The sequence below is a fragment of the Coregonus lavaretus genome (assembly GCF_964263955.1).
Source record: "Coregonus lavaretus genome assembly, contig: HAP1_SCAFFOLD_1097, whole genome shotgun sequence".
NCBI classification, from domain to species: Eukaryota; Metazoa; Chordata; class Actinopteri; order Salmoniformes; family Salmonidae; genus Coregonus; species Coregonus lavaretus.
In genome coordinates, this window is record NW_028161420.1 from 1 (window position 1) to 23,901 (window position 23,901).

The window sequence follows — 23,901 nt, forward strand, 5'->3', positions numbered from 1 at the left end:
TCTCCTCCCCTTTCTCTTCCCCTCTCCTCTTTCTCTTCCCCTCTCTTCCTTCTCTTCCCCTCTCCTCCTTCTCTTCCCCTCTCCTCCTTCTCTTCCCCTCTCCTCCTTCTCTTCCCCTCCTCCTTCTCTTCCTCCTCCTCCTTCTCTTCCTCCTCCTCCTCTTTCCCTCTCCTCCTTCTCTTCCCCTCTCCTCCTTCTCTTCCCTTCTCCTCCTTCTCTTACCCTTCTCCTCCTTCTCTTCCCCTCTCCTCCTCTTCCTCCTCCTCCCCTCCTCCTCCTCCTTCTCTTCCCCTCCCTCATTTGCTTCCCCTCTCCTCCTTCTCTTCCCCTCTCCTCCTTCTCTTTCCCTCCTCCTTCTCTTCCCCTCTCCTCCTTCGCTTCCCCTCTCCTCCTTCTCTTCCTCCCTCCTCCTTCTCTTCCCCTCTCCTCCCCTTCCTCCTTCTCTTCTCCTCCTCCTTCTCTTCCTCCTCCTCCTTCTCTTCCTCCTCCTCCTTCTCTTCCTCCTCCTCCTTCTCTTCCCCTCTTCTCCTTCTCTTCCTCCTCCTCCTTCTCTTCCCCTCCTCCTTCTCTTCCCCTCTTCTCCTTCTCTTTCCCTCTCCTCCTTCTCTTCCTCCTCTCAATTACTATACATGTGTTGTTGTGTGTTATCATTTCTGAGTGTGTGTGTGTTTATTGATGTTGTGTCTATGTTGTGTTGTGTAGAGGCTCTGCTATAGCTAACAGCCTGTCTCAGATCACCATCTGTCTGTTACTCTACTCATACATCTGCTGGAGAGGCCTCCACAAGAACACATGGGCAGGTCAGACACACTCAGTAGTACACTTTGTCCCTCCCTCTGCTGGCCAAATGTGGTCATTGATGTCTCTAGATATGTTTTTTAGCTACAACATGACAGATGTGTGTGTGCTCCTCCAGGCTGGTCCAGTGAGTCCCTCCAGGAGTGGGGTTCCTACATGCATCTGGCCATCCCAAGCACCCTGATGGTCTGCTTCGAGTGGTGGGTCTGGGAGATAGGAGGCTTCCTGGCTGGTCAGTCCGTGTGTGTGTGTGTGTCTTCCCCTCTCTCCCCTCTCTCCAACAACATCTCATAGTTTCCCTTCGAAATTGGATGTATCATGGACGAACGTCTATTTTTGACGCATTCATTCAGGGTTAAAACAGAAACAACTCAAAGGTTAACAGTTTAGGCTTTAATTCCAAGTGGTTACGGTCAGGGTTAGGGTTACGGTTACGGTTAGGGTTACGGTTAGGGTTAGGGTTACGGTCAGGGTTAGGGTTACGGTCAGGGTTAGGGTTAGGGTTAGGGTTACGGTCAGGGTTAGAGTTACGGTCAGGGTTAGGGTTAGGGTTACGGTCAGGGTTAGGGTTACGGTCAGGGTTAGGGTTAGGGTTAGGGTTACGGTCAGGGTTAGAGTTACGGTCAGGGTTAGGGTTAGGGTTACGGTCAGGGTTAGGGTTAGGGTTAGGGTTAGGGTTACGGTCAGGGTTAGAGTTACGGTCAGGGTTAGGGTTAGGGTTACGGTCAGGGTTAGGGTTAGGGTTATGGTCAGGGTTAGGGTTAGGGTCAGGGCGATGGCTTGGGGAAGGCTTAAAACAAATTCATTTAAAATGACGTGCTATTACCATCAGGTCTATTTCTAGTGATCAGGCTGCTCTCCCCACACACTCTTAGAAAAAAAAGTTATATTTAGAACCTAAAAGGGTTCTCCGGCTGTCCCCATGGGAGAACCCTTTGAAGAACCCTTTTTGGTTCCAGGTAGAACCCTTTTGAGTTCCATGTAGAACCCTTTCCACAGAGGGTTCAACATGGGATACAAAATAGTTCTACCTGGAACCAAAAAAGGTTATCTTACAGGGACAGTCGAAGAAACCATTTTTCTAGTAGTGCACATATCTCTCTCTCTCGCTCTCTCTCTGTCTCTGTCTCTCTCTGTCTCTCTCTGTCTCTCTCTCTCTGTCTCTCGCTCTCTCTCTCTCTCTTTATCTCTCTCTCTCTCTCTTTATCTCTCTCTCTCTCTCTCTCTCTCTCTCTCTCTCTCTCTCTTTATCTCTCTCTCTAGGTATGCTAGGAGAGGTGGATCTTGCAGCACAGCATGTCTTGTTGGAGATAGGAGCCATTACCTACATGGTGATAAACACACACCTACCTAGTTACCTCTTAAACTTAGACTCTTCCCCGTAACTCTTCTCACCCCTTACTCAGCCTCACCCTAAACTCCAAGATCCCTTTCTCCCCCCATTCTCCCATGGCCTGTCTCAGTGTGGTACACAATATGTACAGCAGTATGAGGACACCCCTTCATATTAGTGGATTCTAATAGAGGTACACTATATACAGTATACAGCAGTATGTGGACACCCCTTCATATTAGTGGATTCTAATAGAGATACACTATATATACAGCAGTATGTGGACACCCCTTCATATTAGTGGATTCTAATAGAGATACACTATATATACAGCAGTATGTGGACACCCCTTCATATTAGTGGATTCTAATAGAGATGCACTATATATACAGCAGTATGTGGACACCCCTTCATATTAGTGGATTCTAATAGAGATGCACTATATATACAGCAGTATGTGGACACCCCTTCATATTAGTGGATTCTAATAGAGATACACTATATATACAGCAGTATGTGGACACCCCTTCATATTAGTGGATTCTAATAGAGATACACTATATATACAGCAGTATGTGGACACCCCTTCATATTAGTGGATTCTAATAGAGATACACTATATATACAGCAGTATGGGGACACCCCTTCATATTAGTGGATTCTAATAGAGATGCACTATATATACAGCAGTATGGGGACACCCCTTCATATTAGTGGATTCTAATAGAGATACACTATATATACAGCAGTATGTGGACACCCCTTCATATTAGTGAACAGCTCTTTAATTATTTGTTATTTTTATTTCATATTATTTTATATTGTATTTTTATGGGATTTTTGGGGGGGTATTCTTTCTTAAAACTGCATTGTTGGTTAAGGGCTTGTAAGTAAGCATTTCACTGTAAAGTCTACACCTGTTGTATTCGGCGCATTTGACAAATAACATTTGATTTGATTTGTCCAGTTCCCTCTAGGTGTCCATGCGGCTGCCTGTGTGCGTGTGGGGAACGCTCTGGGAGCAGGAGACACCTCCAGGGCTCTACTCACCTGTAAAGTAGCCCTGGTGCTCTCAGGTCAGACCTTAGCTTAGCTTAGCATTATATTATTAAGTTGCTGGATATTGGCGGGAACTGGAACATGCTGTCTTACACGTCGATACAGAGCATCCCAAACATGCTCAATGGGTGACATGTCTGGTGAGTATGCAGGCCATGGAAGAACTGGGACATTTTCAGCTCCCAGGAATTGTGTACAGATCCTTGTGACATGGGGCCGTGCATTAACATGCTGAAACATGAGGTGATGGCAGTGGATGAATGGCATGACAATGGGCCTCAGGAAAATTGGCATCGATAAAATTAAATTGTGTTCATTGTCCGCTTATGCCTGCCCATACCATAACCCCACCGCCACCATGGGGCAATCTGTTCACAATGTTGACATCAGCAAACTGCTCGCCACAAGACTCCATACACATTGTCTGTGGTTGTGAGGCTGGTTGGACGTACTGCCAAGTTCTCTAAAACAATGTTGGAAGCGGCTTATGGTAGTGAAATTAACATTCAATTATCTGGCAACAGTTCTGGTGAATGATCCTGCAGTCAGCATGCCAATTGCACGCTCCCTCAAAACCTGAGACATCTGTGGCATTGTGCCAACAAGTGCTCACCATATGTGGGAACTCCTTCAAGACTGTTGGAAAAGCATTCCAGGTGAAGCTGGTTGAGAGAATGCCAAGAGTGTGCAAAGCTGTCATCAAGGCAAAGGGTGGCTATTTGAAGAATCTTAAATATAAAATATATTTTTATTTGTTTAACACTTCTTTGGTTACTACATGATTCCATATGTGTTATTTCATAGTTGTGATGTCTTCACTATTATTCTACAATGTAGACAATAGTAAAAATATAGAAAAACCCTTGAATGAGTAGGTGTGTCCAAACATTTGACTGGTAGTGTATATATTGTACATTATTCTATATATTGTTGTATATATTGTACATATTGTTCTATTTGTTGTATGTATTGTTCCATGTTCTATATATAGTTTAAAATATTGTTGTATATATTATTAATATTGTTATATGTATATATATATGGTTTTATATATTGTTGTATATATTATTAATATACTTATATATATATATTGTTTTATATATTGTTGTATATATTATTAATATACTTATATTTATATTGTTTTATATATTGTTGTATATATTATTAATGTAGTTATATATATTGTTTTATATATTGTTGTACATATTATTAATATAGTTCTATATGTTGTTTGTGCTGCAGGAGTGCTGGCTGTGTTCCAGGGTATAGCCATTGGTAGCTCCAGACATGTCTTAGGCTACATCTTCACCTCAGACCAGTGAGTGTTACACAATATATCATTTATTATTCATAGAAAGCGGGGTCAGAAATGATTGAAAGATGAGCAAAAATGACTGTATAAAATATATAATTAAAATACTTAGCTACAGTTGAAGTCTGAAGTTTACATACACCTTAGCCAAATACATTTAAACTCTGTTTTTCACAATTCCTGACATTTAAACCTAGTAAAAATTCCCTGTCTTAGGTCAGTTAGGATCACCACTTTATTTTAAGAATGTGAAATGTCAGTATAATAGTAGAGAGAATGATTTATTTCAGCTTTTCTTTCTTTCATCACATTCCCAGTGGGTCAGAAGTTTACATACACTCAGTTAGTATTTGGTAGCATTGCCTTTAAATTGTTTAACTTGGGTCAAACATTTCGGGTAGCCTTCCACACGCTTCCCACAATAAGTTGGGTGAATTTTGGCCCATTCCTCCTGACAGAGCTGGTGTAACTGAGTCAGGTTTGTAGGCCTCCTTGCTCGCACACGCTTTTTCAGTTCTACCCACAAATGTTCTATAGGATTGAGGTCAGGGCTTTGTGATGGCCACTCCAATACCTTGACTTTGTTGTCCTTAAGCCATTTTGCCACAACTTTGGAAGTATGCTTGGGGTCATTGTACATTTGGAAGAACCATTTGCGACCAAGCTTTAACTTCCTGACTGATGGCTTGAGATGTTGCTTCAATATATCCACGTAATTTTCCTTCCTCATGATGCCATCTATTTTGTGAAGTGCACCAGTCCCTCCTGCAGCAAAGCACCCCCACAGCATGATGCTGCCACCCCTGTTCTTCACGGTTGGGATGGTGTTCTTTGGCTTGCAAGCACCCCGATTTTTCCTCCAAACATAACAATGGTCATTATGGCCAAACAGTTCTATTTTTGTTTCATCAGACCAGAGGACATTTTCTCCAAAAAGTACGATCTTTGTCCCCATGTGCAGTTGCAAACCGTAGTCTGGCTTTTTTATGGCAGTTTTGGAGCAGTGGTTTCTTCCTTGCTGAGCGGCCTTTCAGGTTATGGCAATATAGGACTCGTTTTACTGTGGATGTAGATACTTTTGTACCTGTTTCCTCCAGCATCTTCACAAGGTCCTTTGCTATTGTTCTGGGATTGATTTGCACTTTTCGCACCAAAATACGTTCATCTCTAGGAGACAGAAAGCGTCTCCTTCCTGAGCGATATGACGGCTGCGTGGTCCCATGGTGTTTATACTTACGTACTATTGTTTGTACAGATGAACGTGGTACCTTCAGGCGTTTGGAAATAGCTCCCAAGGATGAACCAAACTTGTGGAGGTCTACGATTTTATTCTGAGGTCTCGGCTGATTTATTTCTTATTTTCCCATGTTGTCAAGCAAAGAGGCACTGAGTTTGAAGGTAGGCCTTGAAATACATCCACAGGAACACCTCCAATTGACTCAAATTATATCAATTAACCTATCAGAAGCTTCTAAAGCCATGACATCATTTTCTGAAATTTTCCAAGCTGTTTAAAGGCACAGTCAACTTAGTGTATGTAAACTTCTGACCCACTGGAATTGTGATACAGTGAATTATAAGTGAAATAATCTGTCTGTAAACAACTGTTGGGAAAATTACTTGTGTCATGCACAAAGTAGATGTCCTAACCGACTTGCCAAAACTATAGTTTGTTAACAAGAAAGAAGGATTACTTTATCCTAAACAACAGGGGTCTAACAGTGAAATTCTGACTTACAGCCACAGCAGTAGGTAGGGGTAAAGGATAGATAATAGACAGTAGCAGCAGTATACTGTAGGTAGGGGTAAAGTGACTAGACAACAGGATAGATAATAGACAGTAGCAGCAGTATACTGTAGGTAGGGGTAAAGTGACTAGGCAACAGGATAGATAATAGACATTAGCAGCAGTATACTGTAGGTAGGGGTAAAGTGACTAGACAACAGGATAGATAATAGACAGTAGCAGCAGTATACTGTAGGTAGGGGTAAAGTGACTAGACAACAGGATAGATAATAGACAGTAGCAGCAGTATACTGTAGGTAGGGGTAAAGTGACTAGACAACAGGATAGATAATAGACAGTAGCAGCAGTATACTGTAGGTAGGGGTAAAGTGACTAGACAACAGGATAGATAATAGACAGTAGCAGCAGTATACTGTAGGTAGGGGTAAAGTGACTAGACAACAGGATAGATAATAGACAGTAGCAGCAGTATACTGTAGGTAGGGGTAAAGTGACTAGACAACAGGATAGATAATAGACAGTAGCAGCAGTATACTGTAGGTAGGGGTAAAGTGACTAGACAACAGGATAGATAATAGACAATAGCAGCAGTATACTGTAGGTAGGGGTAAAGTGACTAGACAACAGGATAGATAATAGACAGTAGCAGCAGTATACTGTAGGTAGGGGTAAAGTGACTAGACAACAGGATAGATAATAGACAGTAGCAGCAGTATACTGTAGGTAGGGGTAAAGTGACTAGACAACAGGATAGATAATAGACAGTAGCAGCAGTATACTGTAGGTAGGGGTAAAGGGACTAGACAACAGGATAGATAATAGACAGTAGCAGCAGTATACTGTAGGTAGGGGTAAAGTGACTAGACAACAGGATAGATAATAGACAGTAGCAGCAGTATACTGTAGGTAGGGGTAAAGTGACTAGACAACAGGATAGATAATAGACAGTAGCAGCAGTATACTGTAGGTAGGGGTAAAGTGACTAGACAACAGGATAGATAATAGACAGTAGCAGCAGTATACTGTAGGTAGGGGTAAAGTGACTAGACAACAGGATAGATAATAGACATTAGCAGCAGTATACTGTAGGTAGGGGTATCTATTGTAAAATATGGTGGTGGATCTTTGATGTAATGTGGCTATTTTGCTTCCACTGGTCCTGGGGCCCTTGTTAAGATGATAATAATAATAATAATAATAATAATAATAATAATATGCCATTTAGCAGACGCTTTTATCCAAAGCGACTTAAAGTCATGTGTGCATACATTATACATTATATACATTATATATATACATACAAGGTTAACGGCATCAGGAACTTTTCCCAGTACCAGGACATTTTAGCTGAAAACCTGGTTGCCTCTGCCAGAAGGCTGAAACCTGGCCTTTAGTGGATCTTCCAGCAAGACAATAACCCCAAGCACACATCACAATCCACAAAGAAATGGTTAATTTGCCACTAAATCAACATTTTTCAATTGCCATCTCAGTCTCCAGACTTGAAACCCCATTGAAAACCTGGATCTGGAAGGATTATGTTTGTAGGTCTAAGATCTCCAACTCATAAAACATTTTAGAGAAAGGCTCAGTGACGTTATCTTCGCAGGGTGAGGTATTGAAAGGTATTTAAAAATCCGGGTGTCAATCATTTTTACCCCTACCTTTCTTAGATTTGTTTTATATTACTTGTTAAACAAAATCTCTTTCTCTAAGCAATTGTATTAGTATAAACTAATATATAATTTCCAAAAGTTTTTGAGCATACAATATAGCTAAGTATTAGAGTGATTTATTTTATACAGTCATTTTTGCTCACGTTTATCAAACAGTGTCAATACTGTCTATAATTTACATCTGTGACGTAACTTACGGCTATGAAGAGATGATTTCAGGGTCTGTTTTCACAAAGCATCAGTGTAAGAGTGCTGATCGAGGTTTGAGTCTAATCTTATTCGTAATGATATCAAAGGCATAACTGGTCCTAGATCAGCACTTCTACTCTGAGACCAGGGGTCTCAGGCCGTGTCTAGACTTGACAGTTCATGCAGCTTTAGTATTCTGATCAAAGAGTTCTGATCATAGAGTTCTGATCATAGAGTTAAGTTCTGATCATAGAGTTCTGATCATAGAGTTCAGTTCTGATCATAGAGTTCTGATCAAAGAGTTCTGATCGTAGAGTTCTGATCATAGAGTAAAGTTCTGATCATAGAGTTCTGATCATAGAGTTCTGATCATAGAGTTCAGTTCTGATCATAGAGTTCTGATCATAGAGTTCTGATCATAGAGTTCTGATCATAGAGTTCAGTTCTGATAATAGAGTTCTGATCATAGAGTTCTGATCATAGAGTTCAGTTCTGATCATAGAGTTCTGATCATAGAGTTCTGATCATAGAGTTCAGTTCTGATCATAGAGTTCTGATCATAGAGTTCTGATCATAGAGTTCAGTTCTGATCATAGAGTTCTGATCATAGAGTTCTGAAGGTGTCATGCATCGACACCTACATGTAAATCTATCTACCGTGTCCGGATTCCCTTTTTACGTTCTATATTATTCTACAAAACGATGGAATAGGCTAAATAGGATAATAACACAACAACTGATGGCAGTAGCTAACTACTGTAGCTAACTAGCCAGCTAACATCTGTAGCTAACTACTGTAGCTAACTAGCCAGCTAACTACTGTAGCTAACTAGCCAGCTAACATCAGTAGCTAACTACTGTAGCTAACTAGGGCTAACTACTGTAGCCAACTAGCCAGCTAACATCTGTAGCTAACTACTGTAGCTAACTACTGTAGCTAACTAGCCAGCTAACATCTGTAGCTAACTACTGTAGCTAACTAGCCAGCTAACTACTGTAGCTAACTACTGTAGCTAACTAGCCAGCTAACATCTGTAGCTAACTACTGTAGCTAACTACTGTAGCTAACTAGCCAGCTAACATCTGTAGCTAACTACTGTAGCTAACTAGCCAGCTAACATCTGTAGCTAACTACTGTAGCTAACTACTGTAGCTAACTAGCCAGCTAACATCTGTAGCTAACTACTGTAGCTAACTAGCCAGCTAACATCTGTAGCTAACATCAGTAGCTAACTACTTTAGCTAACTATAGCTAACTACTGTAGCCAACTAGCCAGCTAACATCTGCAGCTAGCCAGCAAGCAAGCTAGCAAGCAACGCTAAAGGGATTGCAAATGGTTAAGCATAACTCTAGCCAAACAAAACATCTTTTTTTTCTAAATATTAGCTAGCTGGCTATCATTTATGAGGCCAGCAAACACGTTCCTCACACGCTAGTAACGTATTTCCTCCAACGTTATAATGAAAAGGTGCCTCTCAATCCCAAAAAAAGTTTTCTGGAGATTTATGGGAGGAGTCCTGATGATGTCGTCCACTGTATGCACTTTCGGTAGCCTGATTGCGTGCAGACTGAGAAGAAATCAGCACACAATGCATCCCTGACCACCTCCTGAAGTGGTCAGACAGATCTGAACACAATCAGACCCCAAAGCGACTTCTGTGCGTCTACACCCGTCTTTTCAATGTGATCTTCGTATTCTGATAGCAGAAGTCATGTAGGTGTCTAGTGTAGACACGACCTGAGTGATCTCTCAGTAGTTAATAGACGTCCTCCTGAGTCCTGTCCTGTCCTCTCCAGAGCTATAGTGGACAACGTATCAATGAACCTGGGGCTCTACACATTCACACAGTTCTTTGATGCTCTACTGGTGAGTACCTTTTCTGGTGAATACCTTTACTGGTGTGTACCTGGGGCTCTACACATTCACACAGTTCTTTGATGCTCTACTGGTGAGTACCTGGGTCTCTACACATTCACACAGTTCTTTGATGCTCTACTGGTGAGTACCTGGGTCTCTACACATTCATACAGTTCTCACTACTGGTGAGTACCTGGGTCTCTACACATTCATACAGTTCTCTCTACTGGTGAGTACCTGGGGCTCTATACATTCATACAGTTCTCTCTACTGGTGAGTACCTGGGTCTCTACACATTCATACAGTTCTCTCTACTGGTGAGTACCTGGGTCTCTACACATTCATACAGTTCTCTCTACTGGTGAGTACCTGGGTCTTTACACATCCATACAGTTATCTCTACTGGTGAGTACCTGGGTCTCTATACATTCATACAGTTCTCTCTACTGGTGAGTACCTGGGTCTCTACACATTCATACAGTTCTCTCTACTGGTGAGTACCTGGGTCTCTACACATTCATACAGTTCTCTCTACTGGTGAGTACCTGGGTCTCTACACATTCATACAGTTCTCTCTACTGGTGAGTACCTGGGTCTCTACACATTCATACAGTTCTCTCTACTGGTGAGTACCTGGGTCTTTACACATTCATACAGTTCTCTCTACTGGCGAGTACCTGGGTCTCTACACATTCATACAGTTCTCTCTACTGGTGAGTACCTGGGTCTCTACACATTCATACAGTTCTCTCTACTGGTGAGTACCTGGGTCTCTATACATTCATACAATTATCTCTACTGGTGAGTACCTGGGTCTCTTTACATTCATACAGTTCTCTCTACTGGTGAGTACCTGGGTCTTTACACATTCATACAGTTCTCTCTACTGGTGAGTACCTGGGTCTTTACACATTCATACAGTTCTCTCTACTGGTGAGTACCTGGGTCTCTTTACATTCATACAGTTCTCTCTACTGGTGAGTACCTGGGTCTTTACACATTCATACAGTTCTCTCTACTGGTGAGTACCTGGGTCTCTACACATTCATACAGTTCTCTCTATTGGTGAGTACCTGGGTCTTTACACATTCATACAGTTCTCTCTATTGGTGAGTACCTTGGTCTTTACACATTCATACAGTTCTCTCTACTGGTGAGTACCTGGGTCTTTACACATTCATACAGTTCTCTCTACTGGTGAGTACCTGGGTCTTTACACATTCATACAGTTCTCTCTACTGGTGAGTACCTGGGTCTTTACACATTCATACAGTTCTCTCTACTGGTGAGTACCTGGGTCTCTACACATTCATACAGTTCTCTCTACTGGTGAGTACCTGGGTCTTTACACATTCATACAGTTCTCTCTACTGGTGAGTACCTGGGTCTTTACACATTCATACAGTTCTCTCTACTGGTGAGTACCTGGGTCTTTACACATTCATACAGTTCTCTCTACTGGTGAGTACCTGGGTCTCTTTACATTCATACAGTTCTCTCTACTGGTGAGTACCTGGGTCTTTACACATTCATACAGTTCTCTCTACTGGTGAGTACCTGGGTCTCTTTACATTCATACAGTTCTCTCTACCTGTGAGTACCTGGGTCTTTACACATTCAAACAGTTCTCTCTATTGGTGAGTACCTGGGTCTCTTTACATTCATACAGTTCTCTCTACTGGTGAGTACCTGGGTCTTTACACATTCAAACAGTTCTCTCTACTGGTGAGTACCTGGGTCTTTACACATTCATACAGTTCTCTCTACTGGTGAGTACCTGGGTCTCTTTACATTCATACAGTTCTCTCTACCTGTGAGTACCTGGGTCTTTACACATTCAAACAGTTCTCTCCAGGGATGGAGTTGAGCTCAACTACCTTTTATGTTGCAAAACATTGTAAACACGACATTAAACGGCTTCAAATTGGTTCTGAACTGACCTAAACTAAGGCCAGGAAGTTGACACACTACAGCTGAGAAGTGTTGTGCTGTGGTTTGAGTGGGTGCTCATCCTTGCCATATATTGTGTGTGTGTGTGTGTGTGTGTGTGTGTGTGCGTGTAGTGTGTGTGTTCAGGGATCCTGGTAGGAGCAGGTAAACAGAAGATAGCTGCTCTGTCTAACCTGGTCTCGTACTATTGCATTGGCCTTCCAGTCGGCATCGCTCTGATGTTCGCTGCCAAGCTCAGGATACTAGGTATTCTACCTCTACCTCTACCTATCCCTCTACCTCTACCTCTACCTCTACCTCTCCCTCTACCTCTACATCTCTACCTCTACCTCTACATCTCTACCTCAACATCTCTACCTCAACATCTCTAACTCTACCTCAACATATCTACCTCTACCTCTACCTATCCCTCTCCCTCTCCCTCTCCCTCTACCTCTACCTCTATCTCTACCTCTACCTCAACATCTCTAACTCTACCTCAACATATCTACCTCTACCTCTACCTATCCCTCTCCCTCTCCCTCTCCCTCTCCCTCTCCCTCTACCTCTACCTCTATCTCTACCTCTACCTCAACATCTCTACCTCAACATCTCTACCTCTACCTCTATATCTCTACCTCTACCTCTACCTCTATCTCTACCTCAACATCTCTATCTCTACCTCAACATATCTACCTCTATCTCTATCTCTATATCTACCTCTATCTATATCTCTACCTCAACATCTCTACCTCTACCTCTACCTCTACCTCTATCTCTATCTCTACCTCTATCTCTACCTCTATCTCTACCTCAACATCTCTACCTCTATACCTCTATCTATATCTCTATCTCTACCTCTACCTCAACATCTCTACCTCAACATCTCTATCTCTACCTCAACATCTCTACCTCTATCTCTATCTCTGTCTCTACCTCTACCTCTACCTCTATCTCTACCTCAACATCTCTACCTCTACCTCTATCTCTATCTCTACCTCAACATCTCTATCTCAACATCTCTATCTCAACATCTCTACCTCTACCTCTATCTCTACCTTAACATCTACATCTCTACCTCAACATCTCTATCTCAACATCTCTACCTCAACATCTCTACCTCAACATCTACATCTCTATCTCAATCTCTACCTCTACCTCAACATCTCTACCTCTACCTCTATCTCTACCACTACCTCTACCTCTACCTCTACCTCTACCTCTACCTCAACATCTCTACCTCTACCTCTACCTCAATCAATCAATCAATTTTATTTTATATAGCCCTTCGTACATCAGCTAATATCTCGAAGTGCTGTACAGAAACCCAGCCTAAAACCCCAAACAGCTAGTAATGCAGGTGTAGAAGCACGTGTAGAAGCACGGTGGCTAGGAAAAACTCCCTAGAAAGGCCAAAACCTAGGAAGAAACCTAGAGAGGAACCAGGCTATGAGGGGTGGCCAGTCCTCTTCTGGCTGTGCCGGGTGGAGGTTATAACAGAACCATGCCAAGATGTTCAAAAATGTTCATAAGTGACAAGCATGGTCAAATAATAATCAGGAATAAATCTCAGTTGGCTTTTCATAGCCGATCATTAAGAGTTGAAAACAGCAGGTCTGGGACAGGTAGGGGTTCCATAACCGCAGGCAGAACAGTTGAAACTGGAATAGCAGCAAGGCCAGGCGGACTGGGGACAGCAAGGAGTCACCACGGCCGGTAGTCCCGACGTATGGTCCTAGGGCTCAGGTCTCTCAGTTGGCTTTTCATAGCCGATCATTAAGAGTTGAAAACAGCAGGTCTGGGACAGGTAGGGGTTTCGTAACCGCAGGCAGAACAGTTGAAACTGGAATAGCAGCAAGGCCAGGCGGACTGGGGACAGCAAGGTGTCAGCATGCCCGGTAGTCCTGACGTATGGTCCTAGGGCTCAGGTTCTCAGAGAGAAAGAGAGAACGAGAGAATTAGAGAGAGCATACTTAAATTCACACAGGACACTGGATAAGACAGGAGAAGTACTCCAGGTATAACCAACTAACCCCAGCCCCCCGACACATAAACTACTGCAGCATAAATACTGGAGGCTGAGACAGGAGCGGTCCGGAGACACTGTGGCCCCATCCGAAGAAACCCCCGGACAGGGCCAAACAGGAAGGATATAACCCCACCCACTCTGCCAAAGCACAGCCCCCGCACCACTAGAGGGATATCCTCAACCACCAACTTACAATCCTGAAACAAGGCCGAGTATAGCCCACAGAGGTCTCCACCACAGCACAAACCAAGGGGGGGCGCCAACCCAGACAGGAAGATCACGTCAGTAACTCAACCCACTCAAGTGACGCACCCCTCCTAGGGACGGCATGAAAGAGCACCAGCAAGCCAGTGACTCAGCCCCTGTAACAGGGTTAGAGGCAGAGAACCCCAGTGGAGAGAGGGGAACCGGCCTGGCAGAGACAGCAAGGGCTGTTCGTTGCTCCAGAGCCTTTCCGTTCACCTTCACACTCCTGGGCCAGACTACACTCAATCATATGACCTACTGAAGAGATAAGTCTTCAGTAAAGACTTAAAGGTTGAGACCGAGTCTGCGTCTCTCACATGGGTAGGCAGACTGTTCCATAAAAATGGAGATCTATAGGAGAAAGCCCTGCCTCCCGCTGTTTGCTTAGAAATTCTAGGGACAATTAGGAGGCCTGCGTCTTGTGACCGTAGCGTACGTATTGGTATGTACGGCAGGACCAACTCGGAAAGATAGGTAGGAGCAAGCCCATGTAACGCTTTATAGGTTAACAGTAAAACCTTGAAATCAACATCTGTACCTCAACATCTCTATCTCTACCTCAACATCTCTATCTCTATCTCTATCTCTATCTCTACCTCTACCTCTACCTCTTCCTCAACATCTCTATCTCTACCTCAACATCTCTATCTCTATCTCTACCTCAACATCTCTACCTCTACCTCTACCTCTATCTCTATCTCTACCTCTACCTCTACCTCTCTACCTCAACATCTCTACCTCTACCTCAACATCTCTACCTCTACCTCTATCTCTACCTCAACATCTCTATCTCTACCTCAACATCTCTATCTCTATCTCTACCTCTACCTCTATCTCTACCTCTATCTCTACCTCAACATCTCTATCTCTATCTCTACCTCAACATCTCTACCTCTACCTCTACCTCTATCTCTATCTCTACCTCTACCTCTACCTCTCTACCTCAACATCTCTACCTCTACCTCAACATCTCTACCTCTACCTCTATCTCTACCTCAACATCTCTATCTCTACCTCAACATCTCTATCTCTATCTCTACCTCTACCTCTATCTCTACCTCTATCTCTACCTCAACATCTCTATCTCTATCTCTACCTCAACATCTCTACCTCTACCTCTACCTCTATCTCTATCTCTATCTCTACCTCTACCTCTACCTCTTCCTCAACATCTCTATCTCTACCTCAACATCTCTATCTCTATCTCTACCTCAACATCTCTACCTCTACCTCTACCTCTATCTCTATCTCTACCTCTACCTCTACCTCTCTACCTCAACATCTCTACCTCTACCTCAACATCTCTACCTCTACCTCTATCTCTACCTCAACATCTCTATCTCTACCTCAACATCTCTATCTCTATCTCTACCTCTACCTCTATCTCTACCTCTATCTCTACCTCAACATCTCTATCTCTATCTCTACCTCAACATCTCTACCTCTACCTCTACCTCTATCTCTATCTCTATCTCTACCTCTACCTCTACCTCTCTACCTCAACATCTCTATCTCTACCTCAACATCTCTATCTCTATCTCTACCTCAACATCTCTACCTCAACATCTCTACCTCAACATCTCTACCTCTATCTCTACCTCTATCTCTACCTCTATCTCTACATCTCTACCTCTATCTCTACCTCTATCTCTATCTCTACCTCAACATCTCTACCTCTATCTCTATCTCTACCTCAACATCTCTACCTCTACCTCTATCTCTACATCTCTACCTCTATCTCTACCTCTACCTCTATCTCTACCTCAACATCTCTACCTCTTCCTCAACATCTCTATCTCTACCTCAACATATCTACCTCTATCTCTACATCTATCTCTATCTCTATCTCTACCTCTATCTCTACATCTCTACCTCTATCTCTACCTCTATCTCTACATATCTACCTCTATCTCTACCTCAACATCTCTACCTCTTCCTCAACATCTCTATCTCTACCTCAACATATCTATCTCTATCTCTACCTCTATCTCTACATCTATCTCTATCTCTATCTCTACCTCTATCTCTACATCTCTACCTCTATCTCTACCTCTATCTCTACATATCTACCTCTATCTCTACCTCTATCTCTATCTCTATCTCTACCTCTATCTCTACATCTCTACCTCTATCTCTACCTCTATCTCTACATATCTACCTCTATCTCTACCACTATCTCTACCTCTACTACTACCTCTACCTCTACCTCTATTATTACCTCTTAGTCTTTCTTAGGTGCTGATCTAGTATGTGACACCTCTGTGATTGTGTGTGACGTGTGTGTGTGCTCTCCCTGTCAGGTTTGTGGGCGGGTCTCTCTCTCTGTGTCATCCTCCAGACTGGGTTCTTCATTGTCGTCATCTTCAAACTCAACTGGCAACACGTAACCAAGGAGGTAGGTTACCCTGGCAACATGTAACCAAGGAGGTAGGTTACCCTGGCAACACGTAACCAAGGAGGTAGGTTACCCTGACCCCTGACCTCTACTTCCTGTCTGTGTCTGTCTGTCTGTCTGTTCTTCTCTGGTTGTTGGTAGCTGTGGATCATGTAGGTGGCTAACGTTCTGTGATCATAACAGCCAACAGTTTTAACTACCAACTATCAGTTCTACTAACTATCAACTATCAGGTCTACTAACTATCAACTATCAGTTATACTAACTATCAACTATCAGTTATACTATATATCAACTATCAGGTCTACTAACTATCAACCAACCAGTTCAACTAACTAACAACCAAGACTTCTACTATTAACTATTAGGTCTACTAAATATCATCCAACAGTTCTACTAACTTACAACTATCCGTTTTAACAACTAACTGTTCTACTAACTATCAACTATTAGTTATAATATCAACTAACAGTTCTACTAATTCTTGCAACCAATATTATGTTATATACAGTACCAGTCAAAAGTTTGGACACAGCTACTCATTCAAGGGTTTTTCTTTATTTTTAGTATTTGCTACATTGTAGAATAATAGTGAAGACATCAAAAATAAGAAATAACACATATGGAATCATGTAGTAACCAAAAAAGTGTTAAACAAATCAAAATATATTTTATATTTGAGATTCTTCAAATAGTCACCCTTTGCCTTGATGACAGCTTTGCACACTCTTGGCATTCTCTCAACCAGCTTCACCTGGAATGCTTTTCCAACAGTCTTGAAGGAGTTCCCACATATGCTGAGCACTTGTTGGCTGCTTTTCCTTCACTCTGCCGTCTGACTCATCCCAAACCATCTCAATTTGGTTGAGGTCAGGGGATTGTGGAGGCCAGGTCATCTAATGCAGCACTCCATCACTCTCCATCTTGGTCAAATAGCCCTTACACAGCCTGGAGTTGTGTTGGGTCATTGTCCTGTTTAAAAAAATTATGATAGTCCCACTAAGCCCAAACCAGATGGGATGGCGTATCGATGCAGAATGCTGTGGTAGCCATGCTGGTTAAGTGTGCCTTGAATTCTAAATAAATCACAGACAGTGTCACCAGCAAAGCACCCCCACACCATAACACCTACCCCTCCATGCTTTACGGTGGGAACTACACATGCAAAGATCATCCGTTCATGCAACGACACATCGATTGGAACCAAAAATCTCCAATTTGGACTCCAGACCAAAGGACAAATTTCCACCGGTCTAATGTCCATTGCTCGTGTTTCTTGGCCCAAGCAAGTCTCTTCTTTTTATTGGTGTCCCTTAGTAGTGGTTTCTTGTCTTAAAGTAATGATTGACTGTCATTTCACTTTGCTTATTTGAGCTTTTCTTGCCATAATATGGACTTGGTATCTTACCAAATAGGGCTATCTTCTGTATACCCCCCCTACCTTGTCACAACACAACTTATTAGCTCAAACGCATTAAGAAGGAAAGAAATTCCACAAAAAAACTTTTAAGAAGGCACACCTGTTAATTGAAATGCATTCCAGGTGACTACCTCATGAAGCTGGTTGAGAGAATGCCAAGAGTGTGCAAAGCTGTCATTAAGGCAAAGGGTGGTTATTTGAAGAATCTCAAATCTCAAATATATTTAGATTTGTTTAACACTTTTTTGATTACTACATTTACATTTTTTAACATTTAAGTCATTTAGCAGACGCTCTTATCCAGAGCGACTTACAAATTGGTGCATTCACCCTATAGCCAGTGGGGGTTTTTTTGGGGGGGGGGGGGGGGCTAGAAGGATTGCATCATCCTATCCCAGGTATTCCTTAAAGAGGTGGGGTTTCAAATGTCTCCGGAAGGTGGTGAGTGACTCCGCTGTCCTGGCGTCGTGAGGGAGCTTGTTCCACCATTGGGGTGCCAGAGCAGCGAACAGTTTTGACTGGGCTGAGCGGGAACTATGCTTCCGCAGAGGAAGGGGAGCCAGCAGGCCAGAGGTGGATGAACGCAATGCCCTCGTTTGGGTGTAGGGACTGATCAGAGCCTGAAGGTACGGAGGTGCCGTTCCCCTCACTGCTCTATAGGCAAGCACCATGGTCTTGTAACGGATGTGAGCTTCAACTGGAAGCCAGTGGAGTGTGCGGAGGAGGGGGGTGACATGAGAGAACTTGGGAAGGTTGAACACCAGACGGGCTGCGGCATTCTGGATGAGTTGTAGGGGTTTAATGGCACAGGCAGGGAGCCCAGCCAACAGCGAGTTGCAGTAATCCAGACGGGAGATGACAAGTGCCTGGATTAGGACCTGTGCCGCTTCCTGTGTAAGGCAGGGTCGTACTCTCCGAATGTTGTAGAGCATGAACCTGCAGGATCGGGTCACCGCCTTGATGTTAGCGGAGAACGACAGGGTGTTGTCCAGGGTCACGCCAAGGCTCTTCGCACTCTGGGAGGAGGACACAACGGAGTTGTCAACCGTGATGGCGAGATCATGGAACGGGCAGTCCTTCCCCGGGAGGAAGAGCAGCTCCGTCTTGCCAGGGTTCAGCTTGAGGTGGTGATCCGTCATCCATACTGATATGTCGGCCAGACATGCAGAGATGCGATTCGCCACCTGGTTATCAGAAGGGGGAAAGGAGAAGATTAGTTGTGTATCGTCAGCGTAGCAATGATAGGAGAGGCCATGTGAGGATATGACAGAGCCAAGTGACTTGGTGTATAGGGAGAAAAGGAGAGGGCCTAGAACTGAGCCCTGGGGGACACCAGTGGTGAGAGCACGTGGTGCGGAGACAGCTTCTCGCCACGCCGTTGAATGACCAGTCCTGAAACCTGACTGGTTTAGATCAAGAAGGTCATTCTGAGAGAGATAGCAAGAGAGTTGGCTAAAGACGGCATGCTCAATAGTTTTGGAAAGAAAAGAAAGAAGGGATACTGGTCTGTAGTTGTTGACATCAGTGGGATCGAGTGTTGGTTTTTTGAGAAGGGGTGCAACTCTCGCTCTCTTGAAGACGGAAGGGACATGGCCAGCGGTCAAGGATGAGTTGATCAGCGAGGTGAGGTAGGGGAGAAGGTCACCGGAGATGGTCTGGAGAAGAGAGGAGGGGATGGGGTCAAGCGGGCAGGTTGTTGGGCGGCCTGCAGTCACTAGTCGCAAGATTTTATCTGGAGAGAGAGGGGAGAAAGAAGTCAAAGCATAGGGTAGGGCAGTGTGAGCAGGACCAGCAGTGTCATTAGACTTAACAAACGAGGATCGGATGTCGTCAACCTTCTTTTCAAAGTGGTTGACGAAGTCATCCACAGAGAGGGAGGGAGGGAGGGGGGGGGGGGGGGGATTCAGCAGTGAGGAGAATGTGGAAAAGAGCTTCCTAGGGTTAGAGGCAGATGCTTGGAATTTAGAGTGGTAGAAAGTGGCCTTAGCAGCAGAAACAGATGAAGAAAATGTAGAGAGGAGGGAGTGAAAAGATGCCAGGTCGGCAGGGAGTTTAGTTTTCTTCCGCTCCGCTGCCCGGAGCTCTGTTCTGTGAGCTCGCAATGAGTCATCAAGCCACGGAGCTGGAGGGGAGGACCGAGCCGGCCGGGAGGATAGGGGACACAGGGAGTCAAAGGATGCAGAAAGGGAGGAGAGGAGGGTTGAGGAGGCAGAATCAGGAGATTGGAGGGAGAAGGATTGAGCAGAGGGAAGAGATGATAGGATGGAAGAGGAGAGAGTAGTGGGAGAGAGAGAGCGAAGGTTGCGGCGGCGCGTTACCATCTGTGTAGGGGCAGAGTGAGTAGTGTTGGAGGAGAGCGAGAGAGAAAAGGATACAAAGTAGTGGTCGGAGACATGGAGGGGAGTTGCAGTGAGATTAGTAGAAGAGCAACATCTAGTAAAGATGAAGTCAAGCGTATTGCCTGCCTTGTGAGTAGGGGGGGACGGTGAGAGGGTGAGGTCAAAAGAGGAGAGGAGTGGAAAGAAGGAGGCAGAGAGAAATGAGTCAAATGTAGACGTAGGGAGGTTGAAATCCCCCAAAACTGTGAAGGGTGAGCCATCCTCAGGAAAGGAACTTATCAAGGCGTCAAGCTCATTGATGAACTCTCCAAGGGAACCTGGAGGGCGATAGATGACAAGGATATTAAGCTTAAATGGGCTAGTGACTGTGACAGCGTGGAATTCAAATGAGGAGATAGACAGATGGGTTAGGGGAAAAATTGAGAATGACCACTTGGGAGAGATGAGGATTCCTGTGCCACCACCCCTCTGACCAGATGCTCTCGGGGTATGCGAGAACACATGGTCAGACGAGGAGAGAGCAGTAGGAGTAGCAGTGTTTTCAGTGGTAATCCATGTTTCCGTCAGCGCCAGGAAGTCGAGGGACTGGAGGGTAGCATAGGCTGGGATGAAGTCAGCCTTGTTGGCGGCAGAACGGCAGTTCCAGAGGCTGCCTGAGACCTGGAACTCCAGGTGTGTGGTGCGTGCAGGGACCACCAGGTTAGAGAGGCAGCAGCCACGCGGTGTGAGGCGTTTGTGTAGCCTGTGCGGAGAGGAGAGAACAGGGATAGGCAGAGGCATAGTTGACAGGCTGCAGCAGATGGCTACAATAATGCAGAGGAGATCGGAATGAAATGAACTAAACATCTGGGAAAGGAGAGAGCAGGCCTCCCTCACCAAAAAAAAATATAACTCTCCCAACTTCCACCTCAGAAACTATAATTGTTTCACTGAACCACCCGAATAAAACTCTCCCAACTTCCACTTTAGAAATTAGAATTGTTGTAAACTACAGCAGACTGTTATCAGTAGCTGTAATTAAGTACAGCAGCTACCAACCACCTAACGTTAATGACTCGGATAATGAGGTTAGAAAAACAGCTGAATGGTGGCAACTAGCTGGCTCAATCACAGGTACTCTTAAGCATGAAATAACATTGGAAACAACTAACCACAGTTGCTAAAAGTTACCAGTAGCTACCCGCTAGCTAGCTAGCTTTGTTGGTCCAAGTAGTGGGTAGGCTAGCCTCGTGCTTCGCCGGGGTCCGCCGAATACAATACTTACCTACAATAATTACCTACAATAACCTACAATAACTACCTGAGTAAACTACCTATAATACCTAACTACAATACCTACCTACAATCTAAATACATGGTTTAAGCTTTACTCAACACCATATAAGAAGCCAAGCTTACCTCCTGCTAGAGAAAACACAACCTCTCCCGTCTCTCCCGTCTCTCCCGTACCAAATAAATACATGATTCCATATGTGTTATTTTATAGTTTTGATGTCTTAACTATTGTTCTACAATGTAAAAAATAGTAAAAATAAAGAAAAACCCTTGAATGAGTTGGTGTGTCCAACCTTTGGACTGGTAGTGTATACAACCTTCTCCGCTCTGCAGATTTTTCTGTGAAGAGACAGAATCATTAGATCATTTGTTTTGGTACTGCCCATATGTAGCTTGTTTTTGGTCGCAAGTTCAGGAATGGCTGACGAATAGCAACATTTACCTGGAGCTATCTCTGCAAATAGCACTGCTGGGTGATTTGAAAAGTCATAGTAAATCAATCAATAATATAATAGTACTTTTATCAAAAATGTATATCTTTAATTTACAATCTTTACAAACTATGAAAATAGAAAGGTTCAGAACTTTTGTGAAACAGCACAGTTAAAAACATATGGCAAATAGAAATCAAACTGGATGGTGTTCAGAGATAGATGGGAGGGGTTGAGGTTAGCTGAAGGATGGGATTAAAAACAAACAAATGATAACTATTGTAAAATATACTCTGTCCATAAAATGTATATAGTATGTATAAGCTGGGAGTAAAAGCCTATGTTAGTTTACTCCAATTAGGGGAGGGGTGGTAGGGTTAGGGGAAAATAATAAAGGAAAATATATATATATATTAAATATATGGGGGATTGGAAATGATGCAGACAATTACATTGATGGAAACTACAATCTATCTGCAATAACAAAGCTGATCTACCCCCCCAAATAAACAAAAAACATAACAGTTCTACTAACTAACAACCAACTAATTCCTCAGGCCCAGGTGCGTGCTGGGAAGAGAGGGCTGGGAACGTGTGTTCCAGCGAAGCCTCCTATTGGTCAGCCGCTGATTAAAACTCTGCTTCCAGAAGGCTCTCGAAGCACTGACATGGTGAGGGAATGTGTGTGTGTCCAGCATCCATGTATATGTGCTCTGTAGTCTGTGTTAAATGCCATGTGTCCTGTATCTCATCTTAATGTGTGTAAAGTATTTCCTGTATCTCATGTCAATGCTGTGTGTGTCCCAGCCAGAGGGCGATGAATCCAAACCGCCTGGTTACACCCAGGGAGGAGGAGGAGGAGGAGGTGAGGAGGAGGAGGAGCAGGAGGAGGAGGGCCCAGGTGTCCAGTCCAAAGGTCTGCTGTCTGCCTCCCAGCTGGTTCTGAGGAGAGGTTTCACTATGCTGGCTGCAGTACTCCTCCTAGCCACAGGGGTCGCTGTTCACCTGGCCTGTCCCCCTCCTGCACTCTCCATCCACAGCCGCTCCAACCTCACCTTGGACTGGACCAACTCCTCCACCCCCACACCCCCCCTGGAGCTCAACTCACCCCTCTGAGACAGGAGAGGAGGGACTGGGTTGTCTCTCTGCAGGGAGTGTATGAAGTGTACAGCACAGCGCTGGGGTCCTGAGACTCTCCTGACCACTGACCTGTCAAACCTCAGGTCAGAGGAACAGCTGCCCCCGTCTCCTCTCCCCCCGTGGCCGTCTGCACTACTGTTCCTTCTGAAGATATGCTTTCAGTCTCCTAACATGTTTCCAATATAACTGTCTTTCATTGTGATGTCACCTCAGCCTAATGTTGACTTCAACAGTTTTAATCTAATTTCACTGGAAGCATGGAATCAGTGTAAATGTCTGATGTCCAATCTATGGGATTGTTTCCAATTGTATGTTGATATATTTGCACTTGTTTCTACTGTGTATAGCTAAATCACTGCAATTGGCCTACTACCAGTTGAAACAGTGCTTTCAAATTGTCAAATAATAGACTAACAGTGAGTTCTCATTGAAATGTCCAGCCCAATGACAAGTGGTCAAATCAATAAAAAAAAGTATTCTATTGTCTGTCTACGTATTCACTGGAAACATGCTAGGGACATTCGCATCGTATGATGCAGCACTCCATCCCTCTCCTTCTTGGTGAAATATCCCTTACACAGCCTGGAGGTGTGTGGGGTCATTGTCCTGTTGAAAAACAAATGATAGTCCCACTAAGCCCAAACCAGATGGGATGGCGTATCGCTGCAGAATGCTGTGGTAGCCATGCTAGTTAAGTGTGCCTTGAATTCTAAATAAATCACAG

The 23,901-nt window shown here is 43.9% G+C and overlaps 1 protein-coding gene across 1 annotated transcript; it reads left to right on the top strand.

Moving 5' to 3' along the window:
- The first annotated feature begins 589 nt into the window (after positions 1-589).
- On the top strand, positions 590-23,663 carry LOC311120699 (multidrug and toxin extrusion protein 1-like). The gene is made up of 10 exons (XM_084195272.1): positions 590-800; positions 917-1,030; positions 2,062-2,129; positions 3,099-3,207; positions 4,433-4,508; positions 9,913-9,982; positions 12,037-12,169; positions 16,478-16,572; positions 22,595-22,708; positions 22,845-23,663. Exons 2-10 carry the CDS (start codon positions 955-957, stop codon positions 23,151-23,153), a joined length of 1,050 nt encoding a protein of 349 aa, XP_084051398.1. The 5' UTR covers positions 590-800; positions 917-954; the 3' UTR covers positions 23,154-23,663.
- Positions 23,664-23,901: the final 238 nt, after the last annotated feature.